This window comes from Hydra viridissima, unplaced genomic scaffold, assembly GCF_058129835.1.
Source record: "Hydra viridissima isolate aposymbiotic clone 2 unplaced genomic scaffold, HvirCarnegie_v1 scaffold_1, whole genome shotgun sequence".
Classification (NCBI taxonomy): domain Eukaryota; kingdom Metazoa; phylum Cnidaria; class Hydrozoa; order Anthoathecata; family Hydridae; genus Hydra; species Hydra viridissima.
Genome location: NW_028324300.1, coordinates 11,336,448 through 11,351,970, shown reverse-complemented (window position 1 = coordinate 11,351,970; position 15,523 = coordinate 11,336,448). Strand labels below are relative to the sequence as shown.

The 15,523-nt window shown below is 29.7% G+C and overlaps 1 protein-coding gene and 1 pseudogene across 1 annotated transcript; one reads left to right on the top strand and one right to left on the bottom strand.

Annotated features, from left to right (window-relative positions):
- Positions 1-5,238: 5,238 nt before the first annotated feature.
- On the top strand, positions 5,239-6,290 carry LOC149893335 (uncharacterized). The gene is made up of 2 exons (XM_090097136.1): positions 5,239-5,686; positions 5,874-6,290. The coding sequence occupies exons 1-2, from the start codon at positions 5,681-5,683 to the stop codon at positions 6,288-6,290; spliced, it is 423 nt and encodes a 140-aa protein (XP_089953262.1). The 5' UTR covers positions 5,239-5,680.
- An 8,036-nt stretch (positions 6,291-14,326) lies between these two features.
- Positions 14,327-15,077, bottom strand: LOC149893334 (uncharacterized; annotated as a pseudogene).
- Positions 15,078-15,523: the final 446 nt, after the last annotated feature.

Sequence of the window (15,523 nt, the reverse complement as noted above, 5' to 3'; positions counted from 1 at the left end):
AGCTTAATTACCCTTTTACGTAAATTTATCACTATTAGCAAATTTTCCTCATCACACCCTGAGCATTTTAATATGTTATTATTGTTAAATTTTTTTTTATCAGCAGTTAAAATGTCAAACTAAATCGTTTAAAGAGTTTTACAAATAAGAAATAAAAAATGTTCATGAACTGTAAACAGAATGAAGAGCAATTTGTTTTGTAACCATAGTAACCATAATCAATAATTTCAAATGAACTTCAAGCTTAATTCTATTAATAGAAGATTATTTCAGAAAACTATTAAGAGTATTTTGATCTAATACTTTTAAGTGGATGACTTCGATGACCATTATTTACAATTTTTTTACTTTCCATTGGTCGATTTTGTAACAGCAAGTTACTACATTAAAAATTTACCCATATATTTTTTTCGCCAACCTTACAAAACTCAGAAAACTGGTCTGAATTCTACAACTACATACCGTATTTAGATTTTATAGGATTGAATTTTAACAGATTTGTTGGTGAAAAGAATAGCCTTCCCTCTTATTTAAGATATCGCTTACTACGCTTCTAACTGTGAATACAAGAGAGAATTGAAAATGAATGAAACCTTAAAAGTAATCCTTGTTTAAATATTGAAGCCACAGACCAAACACAAGTATTTAATCACATTTAAGCATTAGTAATAAAACTCTTTATAGTAATAAAAATGTCAAATTTAACAGGCTTTCCTAACTTTTTCTTTAGATCTTTCAATCTTTTTTTTCTGTTTCTATAGTGAAAATTTTAAGAGAATTTTATCGTTTGTTAAACTTTTATCTTCGGTTGATTTTAATGAAACTTGTACAAGTTGCTGAAGCTTCCCTATTAGATACAGCCAATCCTATAGCTGCCAACTCAACTTCATCCGCGTTTAAAAAGTTTTAACCTTTACACTTAGAACTCTCATTTACATGTATTTGTTATTGATATCATCTAGTTTGATGTAAACCTCATCATCAGACCTGACAGTTAAAGAACCTTCCCCACTCTTAATCTTAGCTTTCTTTGATTTGTTCTTCCTTTACATATTTTTCCTGTCTATAAGTTTCGTTCTTATCAATAATTCCTATTTACATTTTACACTTAGTTTTTATCTTACCTTTTTGTAAACTGAAATTCTAATCAAAATGTAATTAACTTCAAAAACTGAAGTTTATATTAGATATTTTACTTTCCTGTGAACATTCGTATATATTATGAAGCTTTTGCTGGCAGTCATCACATTTAGCTTTTTACCAGATCAAACAGAACATTTACATGCTAGATCAGAAAGTTTATCAAAAATTAAATAACCAAGTTCTTGTTTAAAAGATGACCTGTTGCTTGCTAATTTTATTCCTTTAGTTTTAGAAAATACATACATACATACATACATACATACATACATACATACATACATACATACATACATACATACATACATACATACATACATACATACATACATACATACATACATACATACATACATACATACATACATACATACATACATACATACATACATACATACATACATACATACATACATACATACATACATACATACATACATACATACATACATACATACATACATACATACATACATACATACATACAAATATACATACATACATACATATATATATATATATGTTAATATACATTTGTTTATTTTAGTTAACAACTATGTTAATAATATAATTTTTTTATTATTATTTATTAGCTGGTTTCAACTTGTATCATTTTTCACCCACTTATAATGTTTGTTTATTTGTTATGGACAAGGATTAACAGTTGAAAATGGTTACATCAACCACTGTACTATTTATTTTGTTTAAATTTATTATTGTTAAATTTTTTTTGATAAATAAGAGTGTGGAGAAAAGTTTTTAGTTACTGTTGAGTTCTTGTGTTAATTAGAGAACTTTTCGTCTAAAAAAATTTTTTCTTATTTAAAAGTTTTGTTTTATAATAAAACTACTTTTCAATGCCAATATAATATTAAAAAAATATTTCAATACGAGTAAAATGCCAAAAATATCAATAAATAATAGAAATCGCATCATTGGTTTACATGAAGAGGGGGCTACAGTCAAATTAAAATAGCCAAACGTGTGAATTGTTCGCGAGCGTTAAGTTCAAAAAATAGTTAAAAAATATAATGAAACTAGTAATGTAGTGGATAAAAAGATGTCTGGTCGTCCCAAGAAGTTAAGCCCACACGATGAACAGTTTTTAAAAATAACAGCGCTATGAAATCGCAAAAAAGTAAGCGCAGAACTCGTCAAGATCTTAAAAGAACTAGTGGAACTTTAGTACATGCATCTACTGTGCGACAATCTTTATTAAAATCTTGATTAAAAGGCTGTGTAGCTATTAAAAAACCTTTACTACGCTAAGGTAATAATGAAAAAAGATTAAAATTCACCAGAGAGCACAAAGAGTGGCAGAAAAATCAATGGAACAAGGTATTGTTTACAGACGAATCTAAACTTCAAACATTTGGAACGATTAGACGTCAGTATGTTAGGCGAAGAAAGGGACAGGGATTGAAGGAACCATGCCAAGCATCAACTATCAAACATGGTGGAGGGAATATTCAAGTTTAGGGGTGTATTTCATTAAATAGGGTAGGGGACATTGTTAGAATAACAGAAAAGCTTACAGGTAAAAAATATAAAAATCTTTTACATAACCATACTGTGCCTTCTGGACGACAAATGATTGGGGATTATTCTATCCTACAACAGGATAACAATCCCAAACGTACTTGCAAACTAGTTAAAAATTATTTGTCAAATTTGGAAGAGGAGGGGGTTGCTTCAAACCATGCCTTGGCCTCCTACGAGCCCTGATTTGAACATAATCGAACAAGTTTGGGACTACTTAGACAGAATGAAGATGGAAAGGTTGCCAAAGAATGTAAATGAGCTTTGGAATGTTCTAAAAGAAGAATGGTACAATATCCCCATCACATTTATTGAAAATCTATATAAAAGTATGAGTAAAAAGCTCGAAGATGTTATTGTAAATAAAGTTGGTCACAGTAAATATTAGTTAAGTCTCTATGTATAGCTAAAAAATCTTTTGCACAGTACTGTATATACTTTGATCTAAAAATATATAACACCTCATTTTTATTTTAAAACGACTTCTTTTTACTGAAACTGTAATGGATTAACAATCTTAGATAAAAAAAAAAAAAAAAAAGGTTTCGTTTCAGTTTTATGAAGTTAATCCTGTCGGAACGCATTGTATTTGATCAGAATTGGTTTGTTTGGTCTGTCTGAATTCTTTTCATTGCATACCGTCTTTTTTTTTTTCTCAATTTCTCTACCAAATGTATTCTCCTCAAACTCATTCATTAGCACTACTTTTACGAATCTTCATTTAAATAACAAAATATATTCGTCTGATTTAAAATATCGAAAAATTCTCTTGTGCTACAAAGTTTTAATTACTATTATCTGATTGGATAAAAGTGGGTCTAGTTGAACAGTTTTCGAATAAATAAAATTTTTTCATTTTTTTTTTTTAAGAAAAAGATTTTTATATATATTTTTTTTTATATAGATTTGTTAAGAAACATTCGCTCTACAAGAAAATATAATTTTTTTTTTTACAATTTTTTTTAGCTTTTATGTTACAATCATTTAAAAAGAAAATGTTTAATCATGCAATGGCTGTCTTTTTAAGTTAAACGCGTTAACAAACCATACAATAAAAGTTATACGGTTAATAGAAATAAAGAAATTAAATAGATTAACTAATACAATTAACTAAAATGAGGTGGTAAAGTAAAAAATATCAGTTTCTACATTTTTTTGGCAAGCATGTAAAACACACCCAGCTTTGACATTTTAAACTTAAGAGAAGCTTGGAACCACATTTGCAGAGAGTTGTTTGATTACCCTTTTCACCATTGAAGCCGATTTCATCAAAACTCCAGAAATTTGACGCAGAGTATTCATTGATGCTTGCTTCTAGAAATTGAGCCTTGCATGTTTTGAAGTATTTACTTTTATTACCCTCAGTACAAGAAGCTGCTCTGAGCGTTGCAATTTTACCTGCAGTTCTCTCGCTTAATTTATGTTTCCAACGTTTGATGAAAGCATAGTACCAACCTTTGCCTGGCTTACCTTTCGTAAATAAATTAGTTCGTTTTGTATATTGTAAATAACTAGCTAAAAAATTCAAGTACTTGTTTGCGGGTTCTACCGAAACCCCAATCGGCAAGTTTAAGTTAAAGCATTTCAGTCGATATAGTAAAAGTACTTAAAATGGTAACTGTGCAAGTACCAATAGAGCTTGCAGGGCTTTTTATCCTGAACGATAAATTTGCCTTTGGAATGCCGCGCATAAACGATGCTTTACTTAATAAGTTACCATATTTTTATTTGTGCAATTGCAGTATTAAAATTTAAAACAATTTACTCATAATAACTCTTTTTAACTGGTTTAACCAGTTTTATACCGTATGGTATGAGCGAGAAACTCTGTACAATAATGTAAAGAAAAACAAATTTCAAAATATTTTTCCCTTTAAAAGAACAATTCATAAAAACTAAAAATTCAAAAGTTATTCAATTTTACACATCGTTCAACTTTTTGTCCGCATCTCATCTGCTAAAATTTTACATGCCGTTCAATTATAACCGCAGTGTACTAAAGTACAATAATTTTTCTCAAAATCAATTTTGACCTAAAAAAGTCTTCGACATTCGTCGAATTCGAAATGAATTCGTTCTATCATCTCAAAAGGTTCGATACATTAATCTTTGACTTTGATACTTTATCTTTATCTATCATATCTCAAACGAAATTAAAACCGTGAGAATCATATCACGGATGACGTTTAACTGCTGAAAAAAAAGTTTCAGCTGTTTTAGATTAAGAAAAAATTTAATTTTGTGATGAAAAAGTATTTTTAGCTTACAATTGAAGCTTCTGAACAAAAAAATGTCAATAAAAATCTTTGTTATTGAATTTTGAAAAGCTCTATCATGTTTGAATAAATTTTTAGCACTTTTTTGATTAAACGGTTTAAAAACCAAAGTCAATATTTTATTATGGCTCGTAAAAATTAAATACTCTTAATCTCATATAAAACAATCTAGATAAATACTTAATATAGAATAAAAAATAAAATAAACCAGTGACGTTATCATCACAGTACATAAACCGTTCAGCTTCAGCCAAAATCTCCAGCTTCAGCCATACAATTTTGAGGTCCATTCAAAAGTTTAAAGTCCCACATTACTGCATGCATTTAGTTAATTGCAAAAGGGATGTAGTTTTCAACGAATCGTGGCAGTAATCAGTTTTGAGAGCACATTACATTTTAATGGTTTTGGTTGCAAAACAATGAATACAAAACTTGTATCCATAAAAACAAAACATTCACGCTTTAATACTAAAAAACCAAGAAGACTCAACTTTCAAAACAAACAAATGAAAAGGCAATTTTTTTAAACGAGTTATCTCTAGCCAGTTTTGAAACAAAACAAATTAATGAATACCAAGGTAAGATTAACTGAAAATGGTTTCTCTACGTAATCGTAATCTGGGCATCCATTTCTACAAAGAAGCCGCTATAAAATCGTTCAGTGATTTACAGGAGTTAACAAGCAGCAAACAAAAAAATTTGTCGTTAGAGAAAGCTAGCTAAAAATGAAGGTAGTTTAACATCTTTTAATCCTGTTCACATGAAAATTACTTTTTATAACAGGTGTATGTCTATTTTGTTAATAGTAAAAAAAAACACAAAGCAGCGATTGCCCAATGACCAACTAATCTTTAAAATGGTGGCATTAACTAATTCATTTTTAAAATATGCATTCTAATTCTCTCTTTTTCTTTGTAGATCTTTAACTTTGTTATAAAAGCATTGGCTGCCGCTGTAATATACTTCGTTTACGGAGCAGTTCCCATAAGAAATGACTTCATTTTTTTGCCTAAGAATATCTCTGCAGATCAAGCTATAAAAATTGGAAACTTATTCGAGAGTGTGAACGATGCTAAAATTAAATTAAGCAACGAACCAGATTCTACTCGATGCGACTCAGAAATCATGGAAGACGGAACTTACGAAGTTATGAGTATAGACAAAAAAGTGAGTTTTGTCAAGCTGGCACATGTTGTGAGGCATTCTTGCTGCAATAGAGAAAAATTGAAAAAAGGGTGCATCACATCGGCTACAACAAAAACATACGTAGTAATAAGGGACTTTACACTTTTGAAAGAACCTTATTTGAAAAAGATTTCGAGTTGCGAATGTTAACAATTATTTATATTGCATTATGATTAAACCATCTATTTATTTGTTCTATATTAAATATTTATAGTTTCCTTTTTTTTTAATATATTTTATATTTAAGAGATAATAAAAGTAATTTTATTGAGTATTTTAAAATTATTTGATAAAAAGAATTTCTATTTACTGATTTACTACTCATAGATATTTTATCCGAGCATTTATTTGTATTGAAATTTATCATTATGTTAATTATATTTATATTCACATTAATGAGTTTTTTAATATTTCAGTAGAAAACATGTTATTTATATTTTTCTAATTTTCAATGAAATTTTATTTTTAAACAGACTTTTTCTCTAACAACATTTTTTTTTTTACCTTAATATGGGGTCATTTAAAAAGTAAGTAATGGAAAAAAAAGAGCTTTTTTACCTCACACCCTGGCCCTATGTTACGAGCTGTTACGCTTCAGTTGCTACTTCCCTTTTTATTACATAATGTATTTACACAAGACCCCCCTGTTTTAGAGCAGACCTTTGAAAATAGACTGTTTTTACAACATTAATGTATGTAGCAGTTGAATAAGTCACAGCATCATTCAGTAGGTGTTTGCTTTTTATAACATTCATAACATCACTGACCGAAGGTATTAGCTTATATTTAGGAGCCACGACAAAATTACGATTAGCCAACTTGATATTACATTTGCATTACCATGAATGGGTGTTCGTTTGTTTGCAGCGGTTAATCCAATAAGGACTTTTGCTTTATCATTTTATAAAACTAGCAGGACTCAGAATTTCAATTTGTCCTTCTAAGGGATCTGTTGTTAGCTTGGATAATTTTATAAATATGTATGTATGTATGTATGTATGTATGTATGTATGTATGTATGTATGTATGTATGTATGTATGTATGTATGTATGTATGTATGTATGTATGTATGTATGTATGTATGTATGTATGTATGTATGTATGTATGTATGTATGTATGTATGTATGTATGTATGTATGTATGTATGTATGTATGTATGTATGTATGTATGTATGTATGTATGTATGTATGTATGTATGTATGTATGTATGTATGTATGTATGTATGTATGTATGTATGTATGTATGTATGTATGTATGTATGTATGTATGTATGTATGTATGTATGTATGTATGTATGTATGTATGTATGTATGTATGTATGTATGTATGTATGTATGTATGTATGTATGTATGTATGTATGTATGTATGTATGTATGTATGTATGTATGTATGTATGTATGTATGTATGTATGTATGTATGTATGTATGTATGTATGTATGTATGTATGTATGTATGTATGTATGTATGTATGTATGTATGTATATACATACATATATATTTATAAAGTATATATATTATATATATATATATATATATATATTATTTTCAAATGTTAAATGGTGTAACTGTTCTTTTATTTAAAATGTTTTGGAAAAAAGTAGAAAAGAGCTGCAGCTTGACGCGCTTTAACATCAAAAAATTAAGACAACAATCTTTAATAAGTAAAACGATAAAACACAAAATGAAATATTCGTTACAACCTTGTTAAAACCCCCGTAATGTGCGAAACGTTATGCGAATTGATACACGAAACGATATGCGAAACGATATGCAAAGCGGTATGCGATATGAGATGGAAGAAAGACCCAATACAGAACTTCTTCCTGAGAAATCTTAAACTTATAGGAAACCATTTTTGATATTGAACTTTATCATTAATAAAACTAAACAATGATTATCGAATAAACTTTAAAAGTTGTCGGTCAAACTTATTTTATATTTATCTTTATCTATTTTTTATTGTATAATTATATTTGTCTTTAGAACCAGTTTCAGAGGTCAGAAGAAGTTGTTAATAAGTTTGTATTGTTGCCAGACCTGTCCGAATACTGCATGTATACTTTGTTCAGCCTGGAGATTTCTGTTCGAACATTAGCGAATAAATTTAAGACAAGTGCTTCCACTATACAAAATGTAAAGAGAAGCTGTGGTTATAAATCTTATAAAAAGAAAAAAGTTCCTGGTTGTGAAGAAAAACAAGAAAATGTCGCAATTCGATGTTCAAAGCTGCTCTATAAAAAATTATGTGCTAAAAAATCTTGTTTGATTATTGACGATGAAACTTATTGTGTTGCATATTTCCGATCTCTTCCAGGACACCAATATTATTCAGCAATTAATCGCAAGAAACTGAATTCCAAATATAAATGCATTGGAATGCAAAAATTCGCTAAAAAGTTCTTAGTTTGGCTAGCAATTTGTGAATGTGGTGAAAGAAGTTCTTGTTTTGTGACTACGGGAACAATTAACACCAAAATATACATAAAAGAATGCCTCAAGAAACGTTTTTTGCCGTTTTTTAAGAAGACACACGGGTAACCCGTTATTTTGGCCCGATTTAGCATCATGTCACTACTCTGGGACAACTTTAAACTGGCTTAGAGAACATAAAGTAGATTTCGTTGAAAAACACTGCAATCTACCAAATTGTCCCGAACTACGTCCTATCGAAAGATATTGGGCTCTTGTCAAAAGAAAACTAAGGTTCAATGTAAAAGAAGCCAAAAAATTTAAAGACTTCAAAAATAAATGAATGTGCAAAAGACCGTGCAAAAGCTGATGTCGAGTGTAAAACGCAAAGTGCGTGCGTTCTCACGTACAAAACTTCACAAACTTTCTTAAGTGAAATTTAAAAATATTAATATATGTACTTTCAAAATATACATAACATTCAATATCGAAGTACAATAGTTAGATAAATATCCTTTATAATGTCCGCGCAGATTTTTTCTGGTACATGCCTTAGAATTGGAAAAAGAGATAAAATGCAAATAAATATTGGTTCAAAATTTTTCACTATTCTTCATCATTGATTTCCTTCGAATAATTTACCATGATAACTTGAGAAACGGAACTTAAATTCAAATGCCATTGCATTAAATTATCTAACTGTCATCTACAGCAAGTTCATCCCAAAACAAATGAAAAATGGGTCCCTGCATAAAGTGTAACACAGGTAGGCGACACTTTTTCGTGGGTTTCCTAGGTATTTTAAAAACTGCACAGGATGATTATTGTTGTAAATTTGAAAAAAAACATTACCAATACGTGTAATAAATCTTCTATTTTACTAAAAGAATTTTGAGATTTGCAAATTTTTTTTTTTCATTTCATAACAAAGCCGGTTTTAACTTAGAGTTCTTAGCTGCATTTTTACCTCCTGAATAAACGTCTTGTTCCATTCTCATCCTGTTTTTACGTCTTTGTGATCAGCGAGCATTGTTGTTGTTGTTAGGCAAGCTTTTCAACTGTTAATCTCTATTTGATTTTCCATTTTAACTCCTAACCTCTATCTGATCTGCCATTTCAACTGCAACAGTCGCTATCTGTTGCAGTTGTTAGCTGTATGATTTTTTAACATACGTACCTCCTTCCTTTCTTTTCTTTCTAAGAACTACCTGGAGCAATTTTACACTTTAGGGATGACTTTACACTTAGTAAACGACCAAAATCGAAATTTTAGCAAAAACAGAAAGTAACGAAATTTTAACCATTAATTGAACCGTGTTTTCCTGCAGTTCTGGCCGCCGTATTCACTAGATTTATCACCTTGCAACTTCTAGTATTGGGGCAATATACAACTGTTGGTTTATGCGCCTGTAACACTTTTAACACTTGAAAATCTAAAGGTTCAAATATCAGACGCTGCCCAAAAAATCACTACTGATAGTATTAGACCAGTGCTTCTGTTTTTTATCAAGCGCCTTCAATTAAAGATGCAAACTGATGGCGGTCGCATTGATTCAAAAACCCAATTCCTATGACGTTTATCTATTATTCAAATTTGGTTGATTAAGTAAATAACTTGGAAAAATAATACAGATTTTTTTTGTAGTGACTTAAGGGACACGTTATTTTAAACAATTAGTATGTAACATAATTGAATAAAAAGTAGAACTTTTGAAGGGCATCTTAATACTTGAATTTCACTTAAAGAATGATTTTAGTATATACTTACCTGAGGGGGAAGTAAACCTGATCAACATGGGGCTAGCCTCCCATAAGCGGTCATCAGGATACTAGCCCGGACTACGGTGGGTCTTTGTCTACTTACCGAAGGGGGAGCAAACTCTGGGACGACGCTCACAGGGTCTCCTTTGGACGGAGTAGGCATGTGTCCATAAGGCAATTAGCTGGAGGACGTTAAACTCTAATACATGATTTTAGTATAAAAGCTTTATCATTTATCTTACGTGGCTTTAATTACTACAACTGTTATAATTAAAAACTGATTATATCGCAAAAAAAATTAAAAGATTAATTTAATTAGAAAATCATCATTTTACCGATGAAATAAAAGTTTAATCCAGTTTATTAATTATACAACTTTTGACACTTGATAACTAATTATTTTACTTAATTACCGCTTTGATTTACAAAATTACTGAGAATCCGTGATGCTTTACTAAAAGAATGATTTTAATATTACAAAACATTATTTTCATAGCTGAAAAACATCAAATATTAACCTGAAATACTTCAAATTTCAGATGGCAATTTATTTGACTATTCAAATCAAAGAGCCGCAGCATTGAAGCAGACAAACTTTTTGGTGTCTGAGTTTTGCATGCGAAAACAGTAAAAACCTGAGAATCGACAGGTGACATCGTTGGCATACCTCATTCTGAATGACCATCGAAGCTTAGTAAGCATGACAAATGATGAATCTTTTGCAACTGAGAAATATTGTGAACGCTATTTACAAGCTAGACGAGAAGGCTCAATAAGCATATGAAGATGTTTTTTCCAGGGTCTTTGTATATTTGATGTGTATAACGGTTGGATCAATCAAAATACCCACAAAAAACCACTAGAGACACGTTCAATTTTATCGACAAAACCACTAGAAACACGTTCGATTTTATCGACAAAAACCACTAGAAACACGTTCAATTTTATCGACAAAACCACTAGAAACACGTTCGATTTTATCGACAAAAACCACTAGAAACACGTTCAATTTTATCGACAAAAACCACTAGAAACACGTTCGATTTTATCGACAAAAACCACTAGAGACACGTTCAATTTTATCGACAAAAACCACTAGAAACACGTTCAATTTTATCGACAAAAACTAGAAACACGTTCAATTTTATCGACAAAAACCACTAGAAACACGTTCAATTTTATCGACAAAAACCACTAGAAACACGTTCAATTTTATCGACAAGGCAATTATAAGACGGAAGCTAGCAATACATCTTCCAGCAAGACAGCACTCCACCACACACAGCGCATAGCATAATATACTGGTTCAACACAAAGAAGACCAATTTGTAGCTTTGGTGCCCTAGATCACCAAATCTCAACCCAGTCAAAAATATTTGATCATGATTAATGTTCAATTTATAAACCATCAAATTCAATTGGCTAAAGGTGTCATGTAAAATGTGCATGAAATTTGTTGAATCAATGTAGAGACAAGTTCTTCTTTGATATCGAACAAAAGGAGGAATGTTTAAATAGCTTTTTATCTTTTCTCAATTTTTCTGTTTTAAAGTTTGACTCGATTAAAACTTTTATAAAACTGATTTTTTGATTATGCAATTAATAATTTTTTTAAAATTACTATATTTAACTTATTTTTCTTATTGATACAGTTAGAGAAGTAATTATCCGAACAAAACATTTTATTATGGAAAATAAACTTTGTCAGGTTTTTTCAGAAAAAAAAAAACTTTATAAAAACAAAAAAAAAAAGATTTTTTTGAAAGAAAATTTTTTTAAAAATTCAATATGCAAAAAAAAGAAATATCAATAATAATATTTAATTGATAAAAAATTAAGATACATTTAAACTATGCAATTTTTTAACATTAAATAAGAATCCAAACAAAATTTTAAAGGTTAAAGCTTAAAGATTAACGCTTCTCCGAGTAATTATTTTTATGACTTTTTGATATCAAGTTGGACCGCCTTTAGCTTTTATGACTTCTGCGAGTCGACATGGCATCGATTCAACTAATTTCTTTGTCGCATCTGAGTCGATATCAGCCCAAGCTTCTTGGAGCATGATCTTTAGCTCTTCTTTTCTTTTTAGACATCGTGTGCCACATTTTTCATTCGGAATAGCCCAAAGATGTTTAATTGGATTGAGATCTGGACTTTGCGCCGGCCATTCAAGTAACTCAATTTACTTTTGGATAAAAAACTCTTTTGCTTTCTTTGACGTATGTTTAGGGTCATTGTCTTGTTGGAAGATAAAATGTTTTCCTAATCGCAGTTTTTTAGTTGAAGCCAGAAAATTTTTTATTGAGAATGTTAACATAAACTTCAGAGTCCATAATTCCATCAATAAACTCCAGTTTTCCTGTTCTGTTCAAATCAATCGATCCCCATACCATAACATTGGCTCCACTAAATTTTGCTGTGCCTCGAATACAACTGAGTGTGAATGCTTCACCTTTTTTTCTCCAAACTTTTTGAGCTCTATCGGACTTCACAAGATTAAATTTTGACTCGTCCGTCCACAAAACTTTCCTCCAGAATGATACCGGCATATTTACATATTTTTTAGCAAATGCAAGACTTCGTTTTCGATGGATTTTTGAAAGGAATGGTTTCTTGCGTGGAATCTTGCTTTGAATCCATTCTCTTTCAATCGATTTCGAATTGTACATGAGCTCACTTGTAACCCAAAATCTTTCTCAAGGAGGCTTGACACTTTTGGTGCTGATAAAAAGCGGTTTTTTTTGCACCATCTTGACAATTTGTCGATCTATTCTTGATGTTGTTTTACGCTTAGCTCCGAATCTTGGCTGATTTTGCACATATCCAAACATATTATACTTTTTAATCAGATCGCTGATGGTTCCTAATGCCATTCCAGTCGCTTTATTTACCGACCTAAATGTTTTAACTTGCTTGAACAAGTCAATAACTAAATTGCGCTGAGCTTGGGACCATTCCTTGATTTTAACTTCCATACTTAATGATATCAATGGTAAACCAAATGAATTTAAAAAAATATCAGTCAATTATTAAAAATTACTCGTTGTAAAATAACAATACTTCTAAAACTATTGGTTTAAAAACTTTTTTTAGTAATCAATGTCAAAACTTCGTTTACAAAACCACATGTTTGGAGAATTATTTATCGTTGAAGTTTTAACACTCCTTCGGGAATCGTTAAATTTTAGCCACGCAAGTTAAGGTGGAAAACCCCTGAAAAATTTTTTTTGAGTAAATATCAATATTTTAAAAATTTAACTTCATATACATAAAGTAAATCACAAAATTAACTGAAAAAAACAAAAAAAAATTTTTTTGGGTAAAATGGTAGCAGTAGCAGGTGCCAAAAATACCAAATTATTGAAAGACCCCGGCCAACATATCTAAAGATGTACACAATTTAAAAAAAATCTCTTTTGCAAACTGGTTCTAACAAGGTAGTTCTGTGATATGAACAAAGCAGATTTTTCATAATAATTTTTAATAGGCTAAAATAATGGACCAAAGTACATGTAAAAAATTTGACCGAATTTTATGACTTTGTTGACCTATTTAAGGACTGGATTCAATTTTTAAAAAAATCTATCACGTTTAAATCACAGAAGACAATCAAACAAATTCATACTTAAAATTTTAGCTTAACACCACTTTTAGTTATTTAGATATGCTGGTCGGCGTCTTATAAACTCTTCATCTGAGAAAAACAGCTTTTAAAAATACTAACATAAAAAATTTCAAAATAGTGTAAATAAATATCCAAATCTGTGTATAATAAAAAAAGTTCAATCTTAAACTGCACCAGTTTGATATGGGTTTTGCTCTTTATTAAGAGATTTTTCATATTGGCTCTCCTTTTTTCCACGAGTTACTTGTCTGTGTTTCTTTGCTCGTTCTGTGTTATTATATATAGCTAAGTATAATCACTTTTGATTAATTTTTCTACATCCTTCTAATAAATGCTTTCCAGGTCTTAAATTCATTTTTTCTAAAACTAAAACACTAGCTTGTCAACGAATATTAAATGTGCCATCACATGATACTGCAACATCAATAAAATTGGGCAGATGGTCTGGAATAGAATTTAAAATAAAACTACTCTTCAAGTCTTTTTATTCTTGAGCAGCATCCATCATCAGTGTCTTCAGCTACAGATTTTACTGTATTAGTTAGTTTTATAACAATTTTATTATAATTATTAGCAGTCATTGGTTTAGGCATGTCCATTAATGAGACAAATCTTGAGAATCCAGAATAGCCTTGACCACATGATCTCATAGCATATACAGCCCTGGTATTAATATCAAAAATTTTTTGTATATTCAATGTTGAGGTGTAAAATTCTCTTGAATAGTCACATGCACAGCAGTTAACATAAAGACAAATGCTAGACTTTTTCTCTTGTTTTCATTTTCAGAGAGAAATAACTTTGATGACATACATTCTGGACATCTAAGGGTAGAAACTACAGAACTTAGTATTTCTAAATCTATAAAACAGTATCCAGTAATTATATTACTAGATGACTTTGGTCTTGATGACAAAACTTTTTTTATTTTTCTAGCAGAAGCAAATATTTCATCAGAAAAGATAAAGTTGTTTCTCCATATTTACATTTACATCTTCAACACTTGTAGTAACATTTATGTTCATATCTACAATATTCGATTCCATATTTACATCCATACCAACATTATTTACAACTAAGTTCTTTTTTACATTGAATATTTTTTTCCTTTTATTATTTTTAGCCTTAGCCATTATAGAAGATTTATGATATATTTATGAGCTTTCCAGTAACTGTTTATACTAAAGTTGTTTTAAACAACGGAAAATACAATTTACTTGATAAGATATTTTTCATATAAAAAAATAGGATTTTGGACAATTTTTTAGTGAAGGTAAAAAATAGTGCCGTTGTTATGACGGTTGTTAAGAAAGCTTAAAATACTGGGGTTCAATAAAATCTATTTTAATGAAGATCTATAGCGAATTTTCAAAAATGGTTTTCAGATTGTGAATCTCTGATAAATTTTGCACAAAACAAGAAAATAATATTTTTTTTCAAAAATTTCATATTTCTGAGGGGTTTTCTACCTTAATTATCGTTGATTAATTTTTTGCTATATAAAATCGTGATTAAATTTGCTTTTAGAATAATTATAAAAGTATTTATTAAAAACATATGTTTTTCTGAAAAAAACCTG